General features: G+C 44.2%; 1 protein-coding gene across 1 annotated transcript in view; it reads left to right on the forward strand.

Moving 5' to 3' along the window:
* The window catches only part of ptprua (protein tyrosine phosphatase receptor type Ua), a 123,733-nt gene that overhangs the window by 77,544 nt on the left and 22,363 nt on the right, over positions 1 to 23,826 (forward strand). Inside the window, exons 10-19 of the mRNA XM_070846305.1 lie at positions 664 to 766; positions 1,886 to 2,165; positions 4,787 to 4,823; positions 10,446 to 10,584; positions 12,863 to 12,892; positions 13,349 to 13,509; positions 13,872 to 14,059; positions 16,425 to 16,497; positions 17,489 to 17,565; positions 22,592 to 22,628. Coding sequence (XP_070702406.1) covers positions 664 to 766; positions 1,886 to 2,165; positions 4,787 to 4,823; positions 10,446 to 10,584; positions 12,863 to 12,892; positions 13,349 to 13,509; positions 13,872 to 14,059; positions 16,425 to 16,497; positions 17,489 to 17,565; positions 22,592 to 22,628 — 1,125 coding nt within the window. The remainder of the gene's footprint in view (positions 1 to 663; positions 767 to 1,885; positions 2,166 to 4,786; positions 4,824 to 10,445; positions 10,585 to 12,862; positions 12,893 to 13,348; positions 13,510 to 13,871; positions 14,060 to 16,424; positions 16,498 to 17,488; positions 17,566 to 22,591; positions 22,629 to 23,826) is intronic.

Genomic DNA, 23,826 nt, shown 5'->3' on the forward strand with positions numbered 1-23,826 from the left:
TTTAACCACCTAACATGCCCTGGCGCGAACGCTCCTCGACACGGCTTTGTATAATGCAGACCTCAGCTGTTGTGTGCATGTGTGAGAGTGTGTCTTTCAGATGACAGGTTACACTAGCAGGATTTTTACAACAAGCATTAAAGCCCCGGCTCTGAAGCAGAAACATCTCCTCTTCCATTCTGGAGTCTTTTTTTTTTGTTTTCAGCTTATCTGTTTTACCAGGGTAGCCATTTACTTCACTACATACTCCAGTTAATTCACTCCCTGTTGTAAAAAGAGATGGGAACACTCAACCTCTTTGTCCCCAGAGCTTTGCTGAGGTTGCGCAGCTTTGAGATTTGTCCTAATTATATTATAAGGGCCTCTTGTTTTCTCTGTAGTTGGCTGCTGTTCCTAGTCATCATCAGTCAATGGCACTGTGTGGGAGGCCTCCACACACTCAAGTACACATGGGACATGTGCGGGTAATGGATAAACACAGCACGCCATCTTTTTTGGAGCAATTTCGAAAATATTCAAACGGGAATGCGTCTACGTCTCGTTTTAAATTCACATCTGTACAAAACATATTTGATCTTTCTAAGGAACTGCAAAAATGAGCCTGGTTTTTCTTCCACGATATTTAATCTTTTTTCTGACTGTGCGGTTTTCCTACTTTCTCAGCCCCAGTGTTTGACTATGAAGACATCCCCTCTCCGTTGAGTGAGTCGGAGAGCACCATCACCGTGCAGCTGCGCCCTGCGCTGGCAAGAGGGGCTCCTGTCAGGTACGACTAATATACTGTTCACTCCCACGCCAGCATTCATTCAGCGCTCATCTGCACTGGGATATTTATAGCCGCAGTCAAAAAAGAGCTCTCTGGGCTTGTAGCATAGCAGATCCCATTTTAAGTGAAATAGTAGGAAGAACCAGGGTTTTCCAATGAAACAGGGAGGGAATGTGCTAAAATGAAATGATAGATCCCTGGTAATCAGTTTGAAGAATTCATTACCGGCTCTGTGTGTGCCTCAATCTGGCCCGAGTCACATCAGGATTCTAAATCCAGCAGCTGAGTGTCCTGATTGAGCCTGTGTTGAAACAGTGGCCGGCATCACTCTCTCTATCCTGAAACCAGACAATTTTGAAATGACATCACAAGCCAACCAATCATGTGTTGGCCGGCTGACAGCTGTGTCAGTGTAACAAACACCACGCTCCAATTTCAGTCAGGAGTCGGGGGGGCTGAGAGAAGTGGAAGCATTATAAAAAACAAACAAAACAAAATCACTCTTCAAATGGTACAGAGGTTGTTTACATGGCATGTACATCCCATTAGAGCGTACATGTGTAATTAGAAGTTTATTTTACCCTTAGTGCTCACTATACCAACTGTGATTATGTGTTTTTGTTCTTTAATCGTAATAATGGCAGCAAATGTTTTTTCACACAGCTGCACCATTACAGATGTTTGAATCACTACTTAAATTTGTGGTTGCATGTAACTTCTGTAGTTTTGGCCGTCATTCCTATCCTCAATTATGATATCGTAATCACCAAGTTAATTGCTGAGATCTGGAAACGTAGTGACATTACAAAAAAAAAAAAAAAGGAATGCCAGGACCTTAACCCCTGTCCCTAAGCCCCAGGTTAGTCAAACTTACCCAGACTGGCTCCCACACCTGCCGTACTGTTCAGTGATTATTAGCCGATGGAATATTCATAGCAGGTGCCAATTTAGCAAACTCCACCTGCTGATGAAGACAATGTGATGAAAGCTAGGAAAAAGTTAAGACTTTGAGTAAAGATAGTTTGGTCAGCCAAACAGCGCAGTGTATATTTCTATGACTGCACAGTTTTTAGTTTTGCACTGTTCGGGAGCACTAAGCTCCTCACTGTCCTCCCCCAGCGCCTACCAGGTGGTGGTGGTGGAAGAGGACGGCTCCCGTCAGGTGAGGAGGAGGGAGCTGGGCGCCGCCGACTGTTTCCCAACACCCAACTCCCACAACGAGGCGCAGGCCAAGGGGACCCCGCATTACTACACAGCCGAGCTGGCTCCCAGCAGTCTGCCCGAGGCCACGCCCTTCACCGTGGGCGACAACCACACCTACAACGGCTACTGGAACAGCCCGTTAGACCCCACCAAGAACTACCTCATCTACTTTCAGGCCACCAGCAACTTCAGAGGGGTAAGAACTATCGAGACGCCTGACGGGGATTTTACCTCTGGAGCTCAGACAAGTTGCTTTTATGTTTTAGCAACGTTGACAGGCAGGAGGCAGTATGCTGGCGGCGCTACAAAAGAGGAGGCAGTCCTCTGCATAAACAAGGCTTTATTTATTACCAGTGGGGCAATGTTTTAGGGTGGCTTTGGATGGGTTGTTTCCCACTGGTGAATCTTAGGCTTGTTTGCGTTGCATTGCAGCATTTCTCAATGAAAAGCCCCTGAAAATCATCACAGAAGCAAAGCAGCTGAATGATTCTCAACGGCTTTTAAAAGATAATTACATTCAGAATACAATGACTGCTCCTGCAGCGTTTCGTAATCATCCAGTTGTCAGAATCTGTCATATTCAAACTCTTTAAAAACTTTCCAAGCAAGAAAAAACTCAAACACTGCCGACCGCATTACAACAATCTGAAAAGGAACCGGTTGAGCAATTTGAGAGAGTGACTGAAGCATGAATAAGGAATCTGCTGGCCAGTGTGCCCAGTAGCGGTGGAAATGCTGTTTAAATCATTAGGTCCATATGCGGTGTGTGTGCGCCTGCCGGGCTGCAGCTTCTCTAGATATCACCGTCCGACTCCTCAGAGGATGCAGCCGGTTTTCTGTGGGCGCTGCAAGGTGGGCCTCCAGAGCCGGGGAGACCACAGCCAGCCTCTGGTCTGGAATCTTCGTCCTGATCCAAACTCTAATCATAGAATTCCATTTGTGACGATTCTCACTCGAGGCCAAATTAAAAGCCCTGTTGGTACAACAAACTGAATACTATAATTCATGTCGATGATTTTCTTCTTTTTTTTTCCCGCAAACATTTTCATCTCCAATCTATTTTTTCCATAGTTGTGTTTCAGGAGAGATAGGCTGCTCAGGGGAAAAGAAAAGGAAAAGTATTTTGGCAATTACCCAGGATAAATTAGACAGGGTTTACTGTGGACCGTAAGCCGCCATTGAATTGAGACAGTAATTGCTTTGGCAGATACGCCTTCAGTGGGGCTTGAAAGATGTGTGATTGGTGCTGCCAGTTTCTTTTGACAACCACAAGCAGGAAACAAACACACAGTATTTTGTCTCTGTATCATATCTGTAGCAGTCAATATCTAGATTACACAGAATATGAAAAGACCAGCATGCTGGTGTTTCATTTCCAACCCTCTGCTGTGTTTATCATCACTCATCATCTGGGATTACCTGTCACTCATCCCAGTTTTCACTTCCTGGATATACTAGAATACACATGTATTGCATAGGGTTGCTCAGATAACAGATACAGTTGACAAAATATCCAGATTAGCTTAGCTAGCAAATCTATTATTGAATCTCTTATCTGTCCTTGTCTTTTTTTTTTCTTTTTTTTTTATCAACAAAGAGTAATGTACAGGACCTTGTGTGTTTTTGCAGTTCAGCAAGACATAGAGCTAATCGCTTCAGTGGGGGAATGCTCCCTGTTAAAACTGCGCCAATCAATACTTTAATATTAACAATGGGGAGCCCAGCTACAGTTCCCCTCAGCTCCGTGAGGTGTTTGAGCGTTTTTAAGCTCACTTTTTTTGGCTTTGACGTCTCACAGCTGTTTCAGATTCAGTCTGAACAAAATGAATCTTATTTCTGATATTACTCACCTTTAGGTTGTGAAGATTCATCGGGCTGCACCTGAAATCCGTCGCGTTTGCGTGCTCTCAGACGACCAAACGCGATGACAATACCTCTCTGACAGTTTGAGCCTTTGTTATTTATAACTGTGCTTAATTGTAAAGGTTGAGAGCTGAACCTCAATGGATTCTGTGAGGGATTATGGAGGATTTGGAGTTGATAAGCAGATCCGATACCGAAATCAACTTCGATAAAATAAAACTCAAATCCACCCCGAGGATGGAGATTCTCCAATACACTGTATATCCCTCTTCTTAACGAGATCGGAGGCTCGGTTGCATTAGATTGCTACGTTGACATGCTCACTGTTCCAAAACTCCAAAAAAGCCCACCTTGACAGAGGACAGGATGACACATGACATACTACCTGCTGCTGCTTTAATAACCCCTGGGTGAGAGTAAATATGACTTATATGTCACTGTTAGAGATGAGAGGAGATGAGAATCCACTTGAAACAGATTTCCAATTAAAAAAGGTAATTTAGCAACCATTTTAGGTGAAAGGTTTTTGACTCCAATCTCAGAGCACCGATTAGCATAATTGCCCATAAAGGCTGATTTAACTTCCTTAAATCTTAATTTGGTAACATGCTCCTCCATCTCCTTGAATAGAGGTGGCTGTTTCGGAGGGTGGAGGGGATGGAGCCAATCACTGGACCCGGGTGAGGGACCTCACACGGTGAAGGGGAACATAGGTCTCTCATATCACAAGGAGATGTCATCTGCTTGGAAATTTCAATTATTTCCTCCACGTAGTAAAGGTCTGGGTGACTTTGACACACACGGGCGCCCGTGTTGCAAGTTTTAGACAAGGTTGTGGATTTGGAAAGACTGACTCATAATTAACTCACACGGTGGTCGTTTTTTTTTTTCCCCCTGCTGATCATTGTCTTCATGGTACCAATGAATTAACTCCGCCTTTTCTTTTACTCACAGGAGACCAGAATTAACTGCATTCGGATTGCTCGCAAAGGTAACACTTGCTTTCCTTTTCAGTTTTGAAGGTGCTTTCATGATTTTCACATCAATGAGTCAAGTATCATTTGACTTATGATTCTGTGCAGTTTAAACATGGCTGTCATGAAGGTGTCTTCTCTCTTTATGCCTTTTTGGTATCGCAAGATACCAAATTGGATCGCCGGATTGCTTTACAGCACACAGAGAGATGCTTTATAGCACAAAACAAGATGTTGGAATTGGCTGTGATTGAGCTACAATCGCTGTAATGTAGTCCTGTGTGGCAATTGTGCCAGATCACAGTACATCCAATAAAAGTGCATATTTTAGCCACTGACAAGCGCTGATTGTTATTTGATAGTTGTAAGTGTCTGGCAACATTACAGAAAGGGCCCCTACAGCGAAAGGAAACCAGAAACTGCTGTTACATCGCTCGATTCAAAGCCAACCAGACTCCATTGAGAAAACCGGTCATTTTACATGGGAGTCGCTGGCGTACTTCTGTCTCGATTAGTTAGTTTGTGTTATTGTGTGACTTGGATGTTTTAAAGAATTAATTCTGATCCAACACAGTATTTATGTAAAGCACACAAGCAGCAGTAGACCTGCCACTTTGGGCTCGTCAGCGGCAAAAGCAAGCGTGTTCTTTGTTGTACTTTGATTGTGCACAATTGCCCCTAAGGATTACGTTGCAGACATTGCAGCCCATTCATGGCTGCTGGCTGAGGCAATCTATTGGACCATTACCAAAAGTTTTTGTACCTACCAGTCCTTTTGAACACAAAATATGTAAAAAAAAATAAAATAAATAGAGCCCAGGTTTCAAAACTTTAACAAACACAACAACAGTGTAGATGCTTCTGACAGCAGAGATCACAGCTAAAACCTTGGTGGAAATCCAGGATACAAAAGAAACCAAGTTACAATGGCATGTGCACAGCATCCCTGGAGCTGTAGTCTTCTCTAGAATGCCAACAAATATATATATTAATATTGAATTGAAATTGTGCATCGGGTGGATAAAATAAGCTGAAAATTTGCACTAGCTATCTGGTTTGCTTCTGCATTGTGCAGCCCACTGCACACGCCAAGACGATCTGTGAAGGTTTTACAGATATCAAACCTTTTTTCAACCTTAATGGTTTAAAAATGAGGATACAAAGAGTCATAAGTGACCTCACTTGCAGATGAGCTGACCTTTTATAGATGTCTCTTTTATAATTGCGGTCTATGTGGAAAATGCTTTTTTGTGCTACACAGGTTGTTGGTTTTTTTTCGGCGTATTTGTTGGTTCCACGAGTGGCCACTTGGACAAACCGACAGCAAGGCCGAGTGACGGGGGCCGCATCCACTTCACAGCGATCACAGGGTTCTTACTGGCTGCTTTACAGCTTGCGTCCTTGAATGAATACCTTAGCAGACAGGTTTTCCTGGGTGAAACGAAACCGTGCATTCTGAAGCGGAAAAAAAAATTGTATTTTAATTTCACAATTATCATCTTAACCTCTTTGTAATGGTAAGATGTGTGCTATATTTTTACAGAGCTACTTTGTGGTTACAATACATCCTGTTGTATTTGCTGTAGGTGAGCAGCCGTCCATGGCTGCCGTGACATGGATGGGAAGACTGTGATTGAACTAAATGATTTTAATAGCTAGTTAAGTTAATAAGGTTATATTGGGGACTCGTTTAACGTCTGTCTGCTCATGTGGCTGCCCCACCGACTGCCTTGTCAAGCTGTGTCCTGCAGTGTCGAACGGCCATGTCGCGCAATTAAGCAGCGGAAAAAAACGGCGTCGTTATCTGTTGTAATGAGGGTGTGAACATGAGAAGCAGGTAATAAAACGCTTGAATTCTGCACTAGGGTGAGGCAGAGGCCAACAAATGTCTTTTTCCTGGCTAATATTGATTAAGTGAAAGTGTGATTTTGCTCTGGGATCATAACCGCTGCGGCTCCAGTGGTTTCCACTTTGCAGTTCGGGGTGCATGTCGGAGACTTTCGACAGTCATCCCGGATCAGGCTGCTGCTTAGGGGATTTGACGCAGACTTAGTGTTGTTTTGGGAGCTGCAGGAAGGAAGCCCCCCATGCCAGTGCCAACAGAGACACCGAAGGAAAGGTGAAAGCGAACGTGCATCCGTGTTCTCACTCTGTTCCTCTCAAATCACTGACACTGACATTTCGGCAAACCCCTCTCGGGCCCTCATGGCTTTGAAATCCAGAATACAGCAACGTATCCTTTTTGTCTCCCTGAGAGAGGAAGCGACCAGGAGTGTTTGCTTGAGAGACAGACACAGATAGAAGGCTCTCAGGCTCAATAGGGGAGAAGGAGAAAGACAGAGGGTGGAGTGGAGTCGTTCCTGCTGAATTATGTCTGAATTATGTCTGAGGTTTGTAGTGCTCTTGAGAAAGGTGGCAGTTAAATTGGATCCCCCCTCCCTGAACTCTTTCTTATTTGAAGTGCGATGACATCAAAGAACCCTGCCGTGCTATTGTCTATCGGAGTGTCACACAGGAGTAGGCGGCGCGCATGTAGCATACATGTAGGAGCCATTTTTAATGCAGCTGTGTTTATAGGACTGTGGTAGGCAGGTTCAGAGGATATGCTGGTGTTCCTCCGGTTTCCTCTGAGGTGACACAGAGGTCCCACTAAGACCGTTCCTGGCTGCCTTTCATTCGCTGTCACCAGCTTCCCACACTCAGAAGCTGCCAACCGCGTTCACCAGAGTGCCGGTCCAAGCCGCAGCAGCAGTAGGCGCGAGCCTCTTCTTCTCTTGGCCGCCCGGACCCTTTCCTTTGTTTTCTTGTCCTTGGTGGAAATATGGCCAACATTAGCTGACACCAAAGAACAGTGAGAAGATAAAAGGGTGTACCATTCTGCTACAGGAGGAGGCTTTAATTCTGCTAGCAGAAAAGCACCAAACTGACATCATGCAGCTTTTGCAGCATTTGAAAATGTTGCTTAAAATCGGTGCGACACCTGAATACTGTCAGTTCACATCTTTACGCGTCGTCTAGATTAGTTTAGTATATTCTGTGTGAACGTGAAGTATAACTGCTCCCTCTCTTGGTAGACTTTTCATGTGACACATTTGTAGGATGTGTCGAGGATCAATAATAGTGATAACAGTGATAAAAAAAAAAAAGTAGAGTCGATCGCTGATAGTTGATTAGTGTTGAGGAAATACATTGTGCTAACATGAGACGGGTACTTTCAGCACTGTCTATGCTTTTATCAATCTTTGATAAGAGCAGGCTTTTATTTATTTTTTTTATTAATTGAACACCCGGCTTTAATTTGGATTTGGATGTATATTTATGGCTTCTGTCCTCAGTGACTGGAACAATATGGCATGTCTTGACTGATGAATTACAGATTTATGCAAGGAAATGACAAAGTGTTGAGTTTTGTTGACAGTAGCTTCACATTGATAAAAAAAATTGGCAAAGAAGCGGTGATTGAAATTAAATGGTGACTTAGAATACTGTTTCAGTTAAAAGCAGAGGATCGTAGCAGCACATTGGTGAGTTCTCCATGACTCTGATGCACTGATAAAATAGACACTGTGAGAATGTACCGTCTTCTTTCAGAGTTATACATAAGAAACTATGAATGATGAGATGTTGACTTTTATTGACACTTGATCCTAAACACTGCTAAAAAAAAAAAAAGACAAAGAAGAATCATTCGGGATTATTTAATGAAGGAGAGCAGTGTTTCTGAGAAATTCACATCAGGAGATTAAGTGAATGTGATTGAATAAGTGCTGTGGAAATCTTCTCTACGCTGACTTTACCTCCGTGAACCAGTGTAGTACAGTTAATACCAGGCTTGATCAAGGCCTTAATTAGGGACCAGGACCTGTATTTGTTTGCACTGCCCACATTTACAGTCTGTGTATATCCTCTGTGTCTGACCAGTCAGACGAGACAAATCAGGATGACACATGTATCCCATTACCTTCTACCTGTCCTATACATGTGGATTTCCCTGCATGGCCACTTCTGGATTTTTGGGTGCAACGGAATTTATCGTAGTAGCCAATTTCTAAATATGGCCCTAAAAGCAGAATGACTCATGCAGCATGATTTGTGTGATTATGGCAAGTCTGTCAGGCTGTATTTTCTGCCAGGAGCTACAGTCACCACCAATCCTCAGCTTATCAAGCCAAACTCAGCATTCTGCTTCAATGTGAGGGCTTTTTTTTTTTTTTTCTCCTCTTTTCAGTCACAGACAAAAGGCAATAACTCCCCGTGAAGCATCGTTGCTTTGTTAAACTACAGAGATGTACAGTCTAATTGTGCTGCCAAACTCACCGAGACAGACCTGTGACCCCCCCCCCCGTATGAATCTATTACTCTACATTTTATTTGAATCCCAGTCTTATTTGTTTTCTCATCAGCGGCTTGTTAATGAAGAGCAACGCTGCCACAAGTGTGATAACAGTCCTTCAGTTCATTCATACTTAATAGCGATTTTTCACCTTGCGATAAAAAACACAACAGGGAGCCCAGATGATTCACGGAGAGGGAGATTTTATGCTCTTGGCTAGCTGAGATGGCAATACAGACAGAAATGCACTGAGACTGTGACATATGGGTGGGAGGGAAAGAGCCGCAGAAAGAAAGAATGCATCAGTTCAGTAAGATAACCAGAACGTTGTCTCTCCCAAGCCAAGCATGTTTCGCTCCCCTTTGTAGATGCCTATGTTGCTGGAATCAGTGCACTGAAATAGTGTTTGAGTTTGATACTGCCCGCTGAGCTCTTTGTTCCATCGCAGCCTCTAGTGATTGAGTCCAGCGTGGCTTTTCTATGGTAATAGACTAGCTTTCTACTTTAGCTGGAAACACTGTCACTAAAGGTCCCGCTGGATGTGTGGTGACCTCCATACACACCTCGCTCCCTCCCCGGCTTGTTTGCATCAGCTCGGTGGAAGTGAGGATCCTTATCCTGTCAGTGCACTACAATAACCATGTCAGATTAGCGTAGGAGACTCCATCAGGATCTGCAGCAACGCCAACCTGCTTTTAGTCTTCACTGATCACGCGTTATGGAAATCGGACTTAAAAGTGAACCACGGTCTTTGAAGCACTGCGATGATGAGGTTCTATGAAGATGTTATCGCCACGCAGCTCAATGTATGATAATCTGTAGTACAAGAAAGTCCACCCAGATGTGAGTGAGATGTCTTCCTCCATTGTGTAGTCTGAGAAATTCCATTTCCAAAACTCCCAAAACATGCGCAAAATCAAACCACAACACTTTGCATAGCTAGATAGAGAGAAGAGAGAAACTGTATTTCTTTTTTCATTTGGATGAACAGAGCTTAGGCAGCCTGTGGTGAAAGGGCGCCGCACTTTCCCTCTTCTGTGCCATTAATCAGCCAAGAAATCCAGCAGATTTCCCAGCCAGCTAGACCTACAGTATCGAGACCAGCTGAGGCTGACAGTCTTCTTGGCAGTAGCTTTGTTTACTTGTTTGTGGTAATTGCACTAAAATTAGTGCGGCAGTGATTTATTGACATCACGCCACTATGTCCAGCATCTTGTTTTTGCAATTACACCTGAGTACCCATTCACAGTGGCTGTCTTTGTAAGATTCCTCCTCCTCTTCCTCACCTCTCTGTGGTGCTGTGCAGCCGCCTGTAAGGACTCTAAGAGGGCTCTGGAGGTATCCCAGCATGCAGAAGACATGGGTCTGATCCTTGGGGCCTGCGCCGGCGGTCTGGTGGTTCTCATTCTGCTCCTCGGGGCCATCGTCATCATTGTGAAGAAGGGGTGAGTAGCTGTGAAAATGTCTGTGTGGTGTCTGCTGGCCGGCTGATGTGTGGGTCAGACCTTTCCATCACCCAGTCAAACATTTACAGTCTTGAGTCGTGTTGTTCCCGCGTAGCCTTTCCAAAGGAGTACATTTATCTCTCTCCCATTTGGCAGCGAAGGTCTATTGAGGAAAACATTTGGCAATAAGTGTGAATTACAAACAGAGTTAGCGCAATGCTAGAGCATTAATCCTAAACTCTCCCACTGCTGCCTCAATGCCTCAGCCAAGCTTTTGTGTTTCATCACATCTTTTAATTTCAAGGTCTGTGTGTTTGTTGAGCACATTCAAATGCAGCCTGCTCACACTGGAATCGTTGGCTGCTTTCCACCTGCAAATTACCTCTGTCGTCGATCGCACCTGCAGTGTATTCTTCCTTCGCTCGCTGGGCCATGGTGAAACACTCATCTGAGTGTGAAATATTTCATCAAGGGGCATGTTATTCCATTGCCCACTCAATTACATGAGGCGAGCAGCTGTGAGGTGCCAGTGGATGGGCTAGTAATTGGTTAGGAAGGTTGTTTTTGCTTGTTTTGGAGAGAGGAACTTCTCCGCCCAAGGAATTTTCTCACAAAATAGAGAGAGGATGAATGGGATGTCTGGAAGAAGGCAGTGACTGATAAGATTCACCGGGCCAATCTCACAGGCACAATAGGAGCTAGACAGCCACATGGGGGCAACAGGAGCGGATGTTTTTATATTTAGCCGTAAGATACTGTCGCTCTGCAAGTACAAAGGTAGACTGTCTATGTAAATGTAATGAGGGTTCCTTTCATTTAGGAGGGTTTGCACCCTCCTACCTTAAAGGCAAAAGCTAAACAATGGCTGCTATATAGTACTTTCTAACAGGCTGATTCTTTTTTGAAATAACTGGTTTTTGCGTACTATATATTGTGCAGCCATTGTCTCTCATGTGATTTCACTTTTGGAGTGGCTTTTTACATGTCTGCGTGCTGAAAACACATTAGCTTTTTGTTTTTTAGCTCCTATTTTGTAATACATCTTATAATGGTTGGTGGACAGAGTCAAAACCAGGGACATCACGTGGAATTAAATCCAGGACTTTATCGTCCTGTCCTTGACAAACTCTGATATGATATATCGTGTGGATATATTGAAATGTAAACCAAACCAAAGGTTAAAATAACATAACTTAACATTCCAGCCATTGCCCCACTCTCTGTACATTTAATGTTATGAATGCATTTTATGAATACATCTTTCACTGATAACAAAAAAAAATACTATAATAATGAGTGAATGAATAAGTCAATAAGGTGTGTGCAGGATTTGACAGTTTACAGTAAGACGCCCCTGTCTGTTGGGATCTATGCTTGAAACGTCGCGATGCATTTGCATCCAGAAATACACATGTAATCCAGTGTGAACCTCAAGAAATAGAAGTTGCTGCGTGGAAGTTGTCACATTTCAAAAATCCATAGTAGTTAAGTCCTTCGCTACAAATGGACGACACTGCCTCATGTAACCATGGATACATTTTTGGAGAAGCTTTGGGACGAATAAATATCCATTCTTTCATTTTCTACACCAAACTGAAACTCCCTCATTGTTGTTACGGCTAAAAAAAAACATGATTTCTTGAAATATTGAAAACACATTTTAGCCATTTTGGAGAGGTGTTACATGGGTCTGACACACAAAAGGGCGCACAAACACTAGCTTACTAACTGCTTTGTGAAATCTCAGTGCTTTTACACATCAGCCTTAAATGTGATACACTTGTGGACAAGACCTGAGAACCAGAAAACTCTTCATTTTATCAGACAAACCGAAGACGAGTACTTTGTGTTTTCAAGAACGAGCATTCAGCCACAACCGATGTTCTGTGGCGCTTTCACTTGAGAGGTTATTAAGCATTAAATAGAGGTTCGTAAAATCGGGTGGAGTTGAGCCCAAAGCCGTAGGGAGAGTTTAAGAAATGACAATAACATCCCAAACACAGCGACATGAATACAGATACAATCCGAGATAAACCTCAGGAAATGTTAGCTTTCAAAACTCCACCGGTCCAGGGCTGAGTTTTGATGTCGAGCGGGCCCTTTCTTCATTCTCGATGCTTTGATCCTGCTTCATGATTGCTTGCTTGGAACATTCCAACGCACTGAGCATCTTCATTTATCTTTCTGATGCCCATCTTGATAAGCCATAGTCACCTCTCTTTTTTTTTTTCTCCTCACTCTCTGTCTCTCTCCTTTCCTCCTCCCTCATGCTAATCAGAAGGGACTTCTATTCTTACCCTTACTACCCGTAAGTTACTCCTTTCTCCATCTTCCACCCTGACACCCTGACGCCATCTTCCCCTTGCTTGCCCTTCGTAGCCCAAGGGTTACTAGAGTGGAAATCAGCATTGCTATCTCCAACCCATCCTCCAGTATAGACCCCCCCCCCCCGCCTTCCTTCCGTCCTTCCATCCTCCTCCTTCTCCTTTCGCCCCACCACCTACATCACAACCCCACCGCCACCCCCGACACTCTCTTGCTATCGCCAAATCGCACTTTCCCCTTTGTCCAGTTTCAATCTCGTAGCCCTTATATTTCCCCCTCAGTCCAATTTCTCATCTCCTCACCCGCCCTCCTTTCCTTTCTTCCTTATCTCTTTGCCTGTCTTTCTCTCATTCTGCCCCCTCTCTGCTGTCCTCTATCTATTACTCCCTGCTCCTCTCCCCCTCTCTCTGTCCTCCCGTCTCTCTCTGCATCTCTACAGTAGGAAGAAGGTGGCCATAAACAAGGCGGCCATGTCCTACAGGCAGGAGAAGAATCGGAAGCTGAGCTCTTTAGACTGCAGCATGACAGAGCAGAGCACTCTCCAGCAGGATGAGAGGATGGCCCACTCCTTCATGGATGCCCACGGCTGCAACGCTCGAAGTAAGACAGCGAGGAACATATGGGTACTCTTGAGAAAGTGTCTAGAGAGATGAAGCTCCCTCCTTCCTGACCTTCAGCCATGTTTACTTCCGAGCATGTATCCAATCTGTTCTGCCAGACCATAAGGTGCTCTCAGCAGAGAAATCTCCTCAAAGTCTCTTGTCTGTTTGAATATTCTGCAGTGCCAGTCAGCCCTCACGTCTGTGCAAGAAGCGCTGACTTTTTTTCTTTCTTTTTTTTTCCTTGAGCTGCCCCCTAGACTTTTCAGCCGAGTTTACATTAATAAAAAAAGAACAAAGTCGGCGTCGCAGAGCGCATGATGTCAGCGCCGTGCCTTGAACCGTATGTATTCGTGTTCCCAGATGAGCAGCGCAGCTCCGTCAACGAGTCCAGCAGTTTACTGGGAGGCTCGCCGCACCGCCACTGTCGCAGGAAGAGCTCGCCTTATCACACGGGTCAGCTCCACCCGGCTGTGAGAGTGGCTGACCTCCTCCAGCACATCAACCAGATGAAGACGGCGGAGGGATACGGCTTCAAACAAGAATACGAGGTAAGACAGGAGCAAAGAAAAGAAGGGAAGCACTATTGTGTCACGTAGATGTCCTTTTGTTCCGGGACTGTGTTTAATGGTTTGGGTTAGACTGCTTAGTTCCAATTAAGGGAAATCATGTTGCAACATATAGTGATTTTGCGCTTCCAGCTTCGTGGCAGCAGTTTGGGAAAGTTTCTCTCTTGTTTAAACTCAACCCCACGCTAAAAGCCAGTTCAATTAAGAACTGGTTTTGTCAGTTTTGGGTGTAAGAACTTAACTGGCCTGCACAGACCGTTACACCAGCTGCTCCATGTGTAAGTTCAAATGCGGTCTAACGTGGAAAATGCTAATGGAGACTGTCCTCCAGCATCAGAATGCTTTCTCTAACACTCACAATGCCTTTTCTCCAGTCGGGAAAGAATAAGGACTGACAACATTATTACAGGTGACATCGTTTGAAAGTCCTGATACGTTTTCGGTACAGAGCCCCCACAACTACTGTCTACTTTGAAACGGCTTAAATGGGGTGTTTAATATTCATGAGAAAGCAGTAGAATTCTCTTTTACTTCATCTGCATTTCAGAGATAATGCAGATATACTGAACTTTCTGCTGCTGTGGGGACTGATTATGCATTTTAAAGTTACACCTTTCAGCTTTCTTTTTGCTTTACTATGAAGTCCTCCACACCAACCAGTGGTGATAAGGTTTTTTTTTTTTCTGCACGTCCACCTGCGGAAGCCAGATGCACTTTTTTGGATTCATTAAGATCCCTGAGGGGCCGACAAATTTTCCCCCTCCAAAATCGATATATGGGTCGCTTTTTCACTTCTCAGTCTCGCTCCCCATCGCCTGGAGAAATAAACAAGATGAAGGGGATCAGCACGCGCACTGCTGTCAGACTTCATAACCCTTATTTCCCACAGGGTCGTGCTGCTGCCATTGATCAGACGTGTTGCAAGGCATTGTGTGTGTGTGTGTGGGGGGGGGAGGGGTTGTGAATGAGTCAGGCCCCCGGTGTGGGTAGTGTACTGTATGCGTTGTGCTTGCAAGTCAACATCTGGAACCATAGCCAGTGAATAAACAGAGTGACAGAGAGCATGTCACCCTCCATGACTGATGCAGCCCCCTATGGGTCATTTCGTGTGGCCCCCCCCCACCTGAAACACTGACACACAGCGATATAATGGAGAGCTTGACTGATGCTGGGACAGCTTTGGCTATATCACATGCAGGATTAGTGGTTTTAAGTGGGCGCGGCACTAATTTGGCAAAAATTTGGCAATATTTCTGTATTTCAAGAAAAACTGATGACAGTTGTGGTGGTTGTTTACAAGCTGTCAGGCCTCGGTTAATCAAATTTGATATGATCTCATCCAAATGGTCCTGATGAAGAAGATTAGCTGGATTTCTGTTAGACTCTTAATGAATAATACCTACGGATTTTTGAGCTCTAACCGTGTCTGGTTCTTATTCATTCATGAATAATAGAATACTTGATAAATCATTCTTTTAGAGACTTAAGTGTGGAGCATATTGAATGCACCCGGCAAGCTAATAAATAAAGCAAAGCTCCATGAAGGTGAGCTGGATGTTTTTGAGGCTCCAAAAATACTGATTTTGTTAAGCAGGATTAGATCAGATTTTACCAGCACAGGGACCCAGGAGCAGATGTAATTCTCTGATCAGCTTGCTTTGCGTGGCCCGGCTGGGGTCTCAGGTGGTCCTAATTTACCCCCCACCCTCCCCCTCCCTCGCCCAGGAGGAATTGGATGTCTGCAGATGAGAGACAGCATGCCTCGGTACGAGAGCCTGGGTGTGCCTACCGATACAGCAAAGAGATCAGGCTGCGACTTTAAAATTCAACAGCTCATGACACGACTCAAGCCAGGCCCATCCCAGATCACATTTGTTTATATTCTCCTCCTGATCTTCCTCGACTGGTCGCATTGATTTATATTCAATGACTCCTCTTGCCGCACCAGCAGATTTAGTAGATGGGCGTAATAAACAGCCGTCACAAATTTAGCAGTTTAACAGAGGTATTACAGAGCAATGGCTTCTTCAAGCAGCGAGCCTCACACTGTGTCTAGAATGAGAATGACTGCAGTGGGTCGCCCTCCTCCTTCTCAAGGCCGCAGCCGTCTCTCAGTGCCGCGTGTCATCTCTCAGCCTCAGTCTCTCCCCGCTATGTTGTGGCAGATGTCTGTTGATGACTTGGCAAGATGCTGTAATAGTGAAGTTACTCAGACAACCTCAGGGTAACACTCGCATCAGCAAGATGCCTCAAAAACACGCCGCCTCTGTTTTTGTCATATCCTCTTTTTTTTTTTTTTTTTTTTAACAAAAATGCTTAACTTGTAATCTGAAACTTTACTTTGCAGAGTTTCTTTGATGGCTGGGATGTCACGAAAAAGAAGGACAAGACCAAAGGGCGACACGATAGCTTGCTTAGCCGTAAGTACTCTGGGGTTCCAAGAGAGAAACACGGATGCTGTTATTACTGGGTTCTGTTTCAGTAGGTTTTTTTTACTTCTACAGTAGGTTACAGTGCACCTGAACATTAATGGCTTTTCTTTCCTACACTGTAAAGTAGATTACCATTTAACAACACCATCGCTGTGTCTTACACGTCTGCCAAAGCCACCCAATAATTATTTTTACTCCCAGTTGAACGGCTGTGAATAAAAAAAATTAAAAAAAACGTGTAATAATGTAATTAAGGTTTGACTAATTAAAATTGATTGTTTAACAGTGAGTTTAATAGTGTTTTTGAAGCGTTAGTGTTGATTTCCAAAATGGCCCTTCATAGTGTAAATCTTAAAAGGGCTTGTCGGTGTCGGTGTGTACGGGGTAAACAGAGCTTTTGTAAAACAATGACATAAGCCAGCCCAGTGAAGGTCAGGGGCAGAGTGCCAGTAAAGTTAAAAAGAACTTTCCAAAGTCTCTAACTTTCTCTGTGATCAGTTGCTTTAAATGTCGCTGTGGCTGACTACACACCAGGGTTGGTGCATTTAGGCTGTAGCAGTCATTTCTATTGGTTAACACCGTACAGTCACATGATCAGTTTTGGGGAAGCTAATGGTCATACAGCTTTACTTTGAAGTGAAACCTAAAGTTGGCTCACTTGAAATGCTGGTCATTAGGGTTTCACTAATCCAATAACACAGGTCAGTACATATCGGTGCTGGTATCAATACTGACCTTATTAAGTGGGATTGGTATGTGCGATGTCTTCGATTCAAATTTTCTGCAGTGTCTTCGACAGTGTCATTATAAACCACGACTGAAGGCCACTGGCTCAGTCACCATTTCATTTAAATTTGTTGAGACAGATGACCTGAGATCTTCTTTCGCGTTAATGAAAGCCAATATTTTGACTGATACAATAGATGGGTCTTGTAATTACATAATCAGTGAACCATGAATCCTTTTCTTTGCATTTCAGATGATCGCCATCGAGTCAAGCTCCACTCTCTGCTTGCAGACCCCAGCTCCGATTATGTCAATGCCAACTACATAGACGTAAGTCACCTCTGCTCTTATTTTCTAACTTCCTCCGCCTCCTACTCCATCTCTGTCTTCACTGATCCCACAGCTCCACCTTAACAGCTCATCTTAGTTGTCCTTTATTGTTGTGGTTGACCCAGTGCTTGATCATAGGACATCTCTGCATACCGCCTGAGGTTGTGTGTGCTCTCTGTTGCTCAGACTGAACTGTCACTTAGCAGCTACACCCACAACGTAGCATTACACCTATGCGTGCAAGAACATGAAGCTTTGAGGTGAGATTTTATCACAGCGACTCTGGAGATCCGACAAGAGCCCATAAGCTTGGAGCGCGGGGCCTCGTGACTCACCCAAATGCTTTTGTAAGGCAACATCGCACCGCAGTTTGAACCAATATGAAATGGCTGATCCTTTCATCAACTTTCCGATGTTTTGATCTCACCGACAGTTCAGCTCGAGTGAGTGTCTCGGGAAGTCCCTCCAGTCCCGGCAGCAGCCCGCGCTCCTGCCGGATCCTATCTTGGCAGCGTTGCATTAGGTGGACCAGCACTATCTGAAGGAAAGCCACTTTTCCCTTTCCGTGCAGGGCCAGGGTGTGAGCTCTGCTGCTCGCTCCGAATGGAAGGGTCACTTAAGGGTGACTGTGAAAACCACTAATCGTCTTGCCTCCGTTTTTTGCCCTGCCTTCGAGGGGTTAGAGTGAGTTGTTGTGGTCTCTGAATGCTGTATTACACCCTATGTTTCTGCTATTGTTTGCTGAACAATGCGAATGTAAAGTGGACAGAAGGGGCCACATCAGCAGTGGGTGCCTGACTCAGCATACGTGGGTGGCAATGGTTAAAGCAGGACGTCAGAGCTGACGGTGCCGTGTGTGGCCACTTTGTCCCCTTTACTGCTCCGTGAGGGCTCCATTATGACAAACGCTCCAAGGACCTTTATGGCATTAACTGTGCCGTCTACAGCACTGCCTGCATGTAATGCCAAGACCCCTGGCTCACGACACTGCAGCGAAATGATTCCAGATGATTCATGGAAAACGCCAATGTTGGAATAAATGGAACATTGCCTTTTTTAAAGGTTAAACTGAAAAATTCCACCGCCCTCGCCTCTCAGTAACATGCAGGTTTACATAATTTTTCTTTGGCATTGGTCAGAAGACGTGATGTTTTTGTGTCAAATCTTTAGATGTTCCTTTTGTTACCATCTTGTGCCGACAGATGTAACACAAAAGTAACACCGACCCAAGTCGTTCGTTGTTATTTACACCACTATCAGGTAATCTTTTCTCGTTCTGCTACTCAGAAAGTGATGTCTGTGACAGTTCTGTTGGAGGCACCAGTTATTTGTTTGGAATAAAATAAAATGGGAATGGGAAGCACTGGCTGCCATGGCTGAGCAGGCGAATCAAAAAAAAAAACGTAATGTCTTTGAAAGACAGACAAACTGCTCTGCCTCGTGTCTTCGTGTGTCACCTGGTAAAGGCAGGATACACAGTTAATGTGCAAGTGTCACTCCTAAGTACCCCTGGAGAAGAACGCTGGTTCCACATGACTTTGAGCTCAAATGGCAAATGGCTACATTTATGTTGCACTTTTATCCAAAGAGCTTTACAAGGTTTTTGCCGCTCATGCACCCGCCCATGCACACTGTAGTTTTTCTCATTGGTAATAATGACATTGTCCTCACCAAGTTGATTTCTGAGATCTCTGAACGCTGCATGGCTAAAAAGTCAGACATGGTGAGGAATACAGTGAACAGAAAACCTTTTACCAAAACTGTCCGCTTTATTCATTCACCACACCTGTGTGCACACACACACAGTTTCCAGTGGTCTAAATTAAGGTTACATAATCTGGATGAAGAGTTGTCGTGTTGACATCCTCTCAGATCATCAGTCTGACTTTTTAGTAACATTCCCAGATCTCAGCAATTAAGTTGCTGAGTACAATGTTATCAAATGTTATCATCTGCATAGAAACAAGGGAATTCAAGGCTTTTGAACATTATTCTCTCCACAGGTCCTTAAGGCAAGTTGCTCTCTAACCATTTCATTACCCTCTTCTCCTGGTCTTTAATCACAATAACTAGCTCTTGTTTCCTCCCCTACTTCCCTTCTTTCTCTCTCTCTGTTTACCACCTCCCTCCCCCGTTTTCAACCTCTTTGGCATCTCTTAGATTCGGATAAACAGGGAAGTAAGTACCTTGCTTCTCTTCTCTTTCCATCTCCTCTTTTCACACTGGCTCCTCTCGCTGTCCCTGCCAACCCTCCATGGGTTCCGTCCAACAGCAGATCTTCCTTCCCTCCTCTGCTCTGAGCTTCTGGGCCTGTCCATCTTTAGCCACCACTTTTCCCCTGAGTTCTTTTTTTTTTCCAAACAGAGTGCAGCAGTCTCTCTGTCCTCTTTCTCATCCAGAGTCAGGTGCTCTTCTGGACTTTGTGCTCAACATCAGGCTGTCCTACAAAAGGCCTGATAGTATGCCACAGAGGAGAGTCTTTTATTGACCCCATGAAACATATTCAATGACAGTGAACTGGGGGAACAACGGATACAGAGCACAAAGCAAACGTGTGGGGATTATTTTAGAGACACCTACAAGGGTTTAACCAAATACTAAACTTGTTCTTAGGGCCCATATTCATCAAGCATCTCAGCAAAACCCATTGGTTTGTCCCTGTGAAATAGAGGACAGGTCAAGATATTGTGGCTGGGAACATGCTAGCTAGCCTGTTTTTTTTTAAGGAACTGTACCACGCCCGAGCAGTGCATGGTTATAAGACATGGCGACATGGTTAATACACAGCTAGGTCAGCACAACTATGATTGTGTAGAGGACAACACAAATTTGTGCATCAAGATTTAACATCAAGTCAAACAGTACATGGGAACTCTGCATTGATTTACTCAATTGTTGGGGTTCTCTTGAAATGCAGTGATTTTGGTCATAAATAGTGGTGGAAGTGTAAAAGTAGGAAATCAGTTCTAAGTCTAGCACACAGTAACACATACATGTTACACTACTGATATGATTAAAGTAAAAAACAAATAATACATTTTCTCAACCTAGGAAACTATTTCAACCTGTCTCCACTGGCATTTAAAGGGGGCTGCCACAGTATCCTAACCTGAGCCTCCACACTTACAGTAGGAGTGCCAGCCGATGTACACGTGTTCTAACAGGTCTGAGCATATTAACAGTAAAACTATTACCGTTACTGTACTAAACACTTCATCAAAGACATTGAGTGTATAAAATGGAGTATAATTGCTCCACCCACACAAATAACTCCACAGGAAATGTTTCAGCAACAAGGAAAAGCAGCTACAACAGCAATAATTTTGTGTCCCTCAGAATTTGAAATACAGTTGCGAGTAGCTTTTAGAAAGCACATCAACACGTCAATCATTTGTGTGTTTCTTGTAAACTGTTGTCAGATTTGGCAAAATACCGCATAATTTTTGGTCTTAACTTGTGCTTAAGTAGCTCTTTCTAGTCCCACAAGTAATTGTGCTTACTGTCTTATTTCACTTTCCACGCAGCTGTTTTTCAAATACAGACTTCCACAGTTTGGCTGGAAAAAAAACAACCACAAAACAAAAAGCACTCGTTGCAAAATCGTGATTTAATTTCAAGCCTCAAAACTCCTTTAATTTGTTTATAATCATTCAAAGTTCCTGCAACATCTTCACGAGTTATTCTGAGATGCGTGATAAATATGAGCACTGATTTTTATTATCTTGCCTACACCATGGGCAGATTCTCACTGACTTGTCACAGATTGTGGTTGAAGTGAGCCAAATTTGTCAAAGCAAAACAAATTGGAAATTGTTTGTTTGTCTTTTTGAAAGAATTGATAAGCTCTCCACGTCTCAAACGACTCTGCATGTTTTTTGGGGTTTTTTTTTCTCTCTCCGATCCATTGTGAATTCACATTGCTTGATGCTCCCGCTTGCCTGCTGTTGAAAAATGTGGTTGCCAAGGTGACAGACAGGAAACCAGTCGGTCCGGGGAACCTCAGCAACGGAGGCTCATGGGAATGAGGGTCGCTGTACCCTTTCATAGCGATCGCCATCCATCTCAACTTCCCTCTGTGGCATGACAGTTATGAAATGTAATTTGTGTGCCTGCCTGGCTGAAGAATGCGTAGATGTATATCAGTCTGTGTGCGGGGGCAGCAGAGGGATGGGGGGTGAACAGGGTGAATGTGCGTATTTGGGGCATCAGTACAGTATTTGTACAAATGTTTACTGTATACAACAGTTGGAATCACTTTACCCATGAGTGATGAGAGGGGCCGCCAATCTTAATTCTTGGGATCCATCATGCTTGGCTGCTTTGCATTCAGCACACAGGGTCAGCCTGGTGGAGGGCCAGGACGCCACTAATAGCCTTCCAGACCGTGCACACTGTATCATAACAGCACTAATGCCAAGCTGAGCAGAAAGGAGAGAGCCAGATCAGTCAGTGTCATTCAGGTAGAATTACTCCCAGAGTTGAAGATCCCTTACTTGTCAATCTACCTTTGATCAGCAACCTTGGCTGCATGCAAAACACTGCACGCCGGCCCGCCTTTGAAATGCAGCTCCCTCACTCTGAATGTAATGACCTGGCTCCAAGACAGACAGAGGAAAAACTGAAATAATGCCATCTCTTTTACGCATTATGATTCAAGTGCGATCCCTCGCCCAAGCTCAGAACCCAAGCAGCGGGGAGAATTTGGCCGGTCAAACATGCTAATGTATTTTAAACAGAGCGTCATCGGCCGAGAGCACGGCGGGAGATTAGTTTTTCACGGCCGCTGAAATATCTTCAGTCAAAAGCAGAGCAGAAATTTAGCAGAGCGCCGACATCAAACTGGGCTCTGAAATGAATAAGAGATGACTTGATGCTGAAAATGGAGAAAGAGAATGGGTGGGAGGGGTGAAATGAGAGTTAGAGGTCCCCAAGTCTCACTTCATCATGTGCTCTCGTGTTGTAATTATTAACTTTCTTCCATCTATTTTTCTTTCTCTTCTCCGCTGTCTTACTCACTGTCACGCAGGGTTACCAGCGATCGAACCACTTCATCGCCACTCAAGGTGAGTTTTAAAACGCCCGGCAGCAGAGTTTGACTGCTAATGCTCACGTTTGTCGGCGGCATTCTCAACGCAGCAGCCCTGCTGATAATATTTAAATTACTTCCCTGAATTATTGATGTGTAAACAACAAGGAGCCCGTGTTGCCTCATGCTCACATCTGGATTTCCACCATAAAGCGTCGCTTTCCTCCATCTGTGAGAGACACTCCCATAACAATCAACTGTAACTGTCAGTCAGCCTGCACTGTAACACTACTGTCTGTCGCTCTTTGTGAAGTTCTGCTTTGTGTCTGTCCTCCCCGCCATCTGCATGTGTGGTACACCATCTCTGTTAGTCACTTTGATACACAATATAGGCTGCATTCCCCAAGTGGCACGCAAACACACACACACACACACACATAGAGAGAGAGAGAGAGAGAGAGAGATGGAGAGAAAGAGACCGAGAGAGAAAGAGAGCAAGACATTCTCTTTATTCTCTCCCGGCTCTGATCCTATTTATTCAGTGAATATGTTTTTCACTTCGTAATCCCCCTCTGATTTCTTTCCATCTTTTCACTTTGGTCTCAGTTCTACCACTTCACAAAAGTAACCTCCCGAAAAATGTCTCTCTCTCTCTCTCTTGCTTTCGCATTTTGCTCACAAAGCCTCTCTGCATGCGAGGGCGCAGGCAGAGGTGGTAGGAGTGCCGCAACGTGCCTGCTGCTCACGTAGGAGTGTTGGTGAAGTCGGACTCGTCGTCAAACAGAAGTTACTGATTCCCAAGCAACAAACCAAAATGTTCCAAGTTTCTTTGACTAATGGCGCTGATCACTTTAAATGAGAAACACGAACGAAAAATCCTTCATTTCACATTTTTGCTATTTTCCTGTGTTAGAAGTGGTGCTTCAAACTTTTTCCTGGCCTGTCAAAGTTCATAACAATGTTCTGTCAGTTCTGTCATTGATTATAAGCTAATGTCTTTATTTTTTTAGTGGTTAATTACACATTGAGGAGCTTGGATGCTCTGCACTCAGTTTCTGCTTTCAACATACAGAAGCCTGACCTGCTGACATAACCTTATGCATATGATGAATATGAATATGATGAATATGGTGTATCTGTACACCAAAGTACAGTCTGTTACGGTTGCCAAGGAAATATCAGGTCGTTGCTTCCACTCACTACAGTGACTTACACACGCCGCACCATCACAGCCC

Source organism: Pempheris klunzingeri, chromosome 16 (genome assembly GCF_042242105.1).
Source record: "Pempheris klunzingeri isolate RE-2024b chromosome 16, fPemKlu1.hap1, whole genome shotgun sequence".
NCBI lineage: Eukaryota > Metazoa > Chordata > Actinopteri > Acropomatiformes > Pempheridae > Pempheris > Pempheris klunzingeri.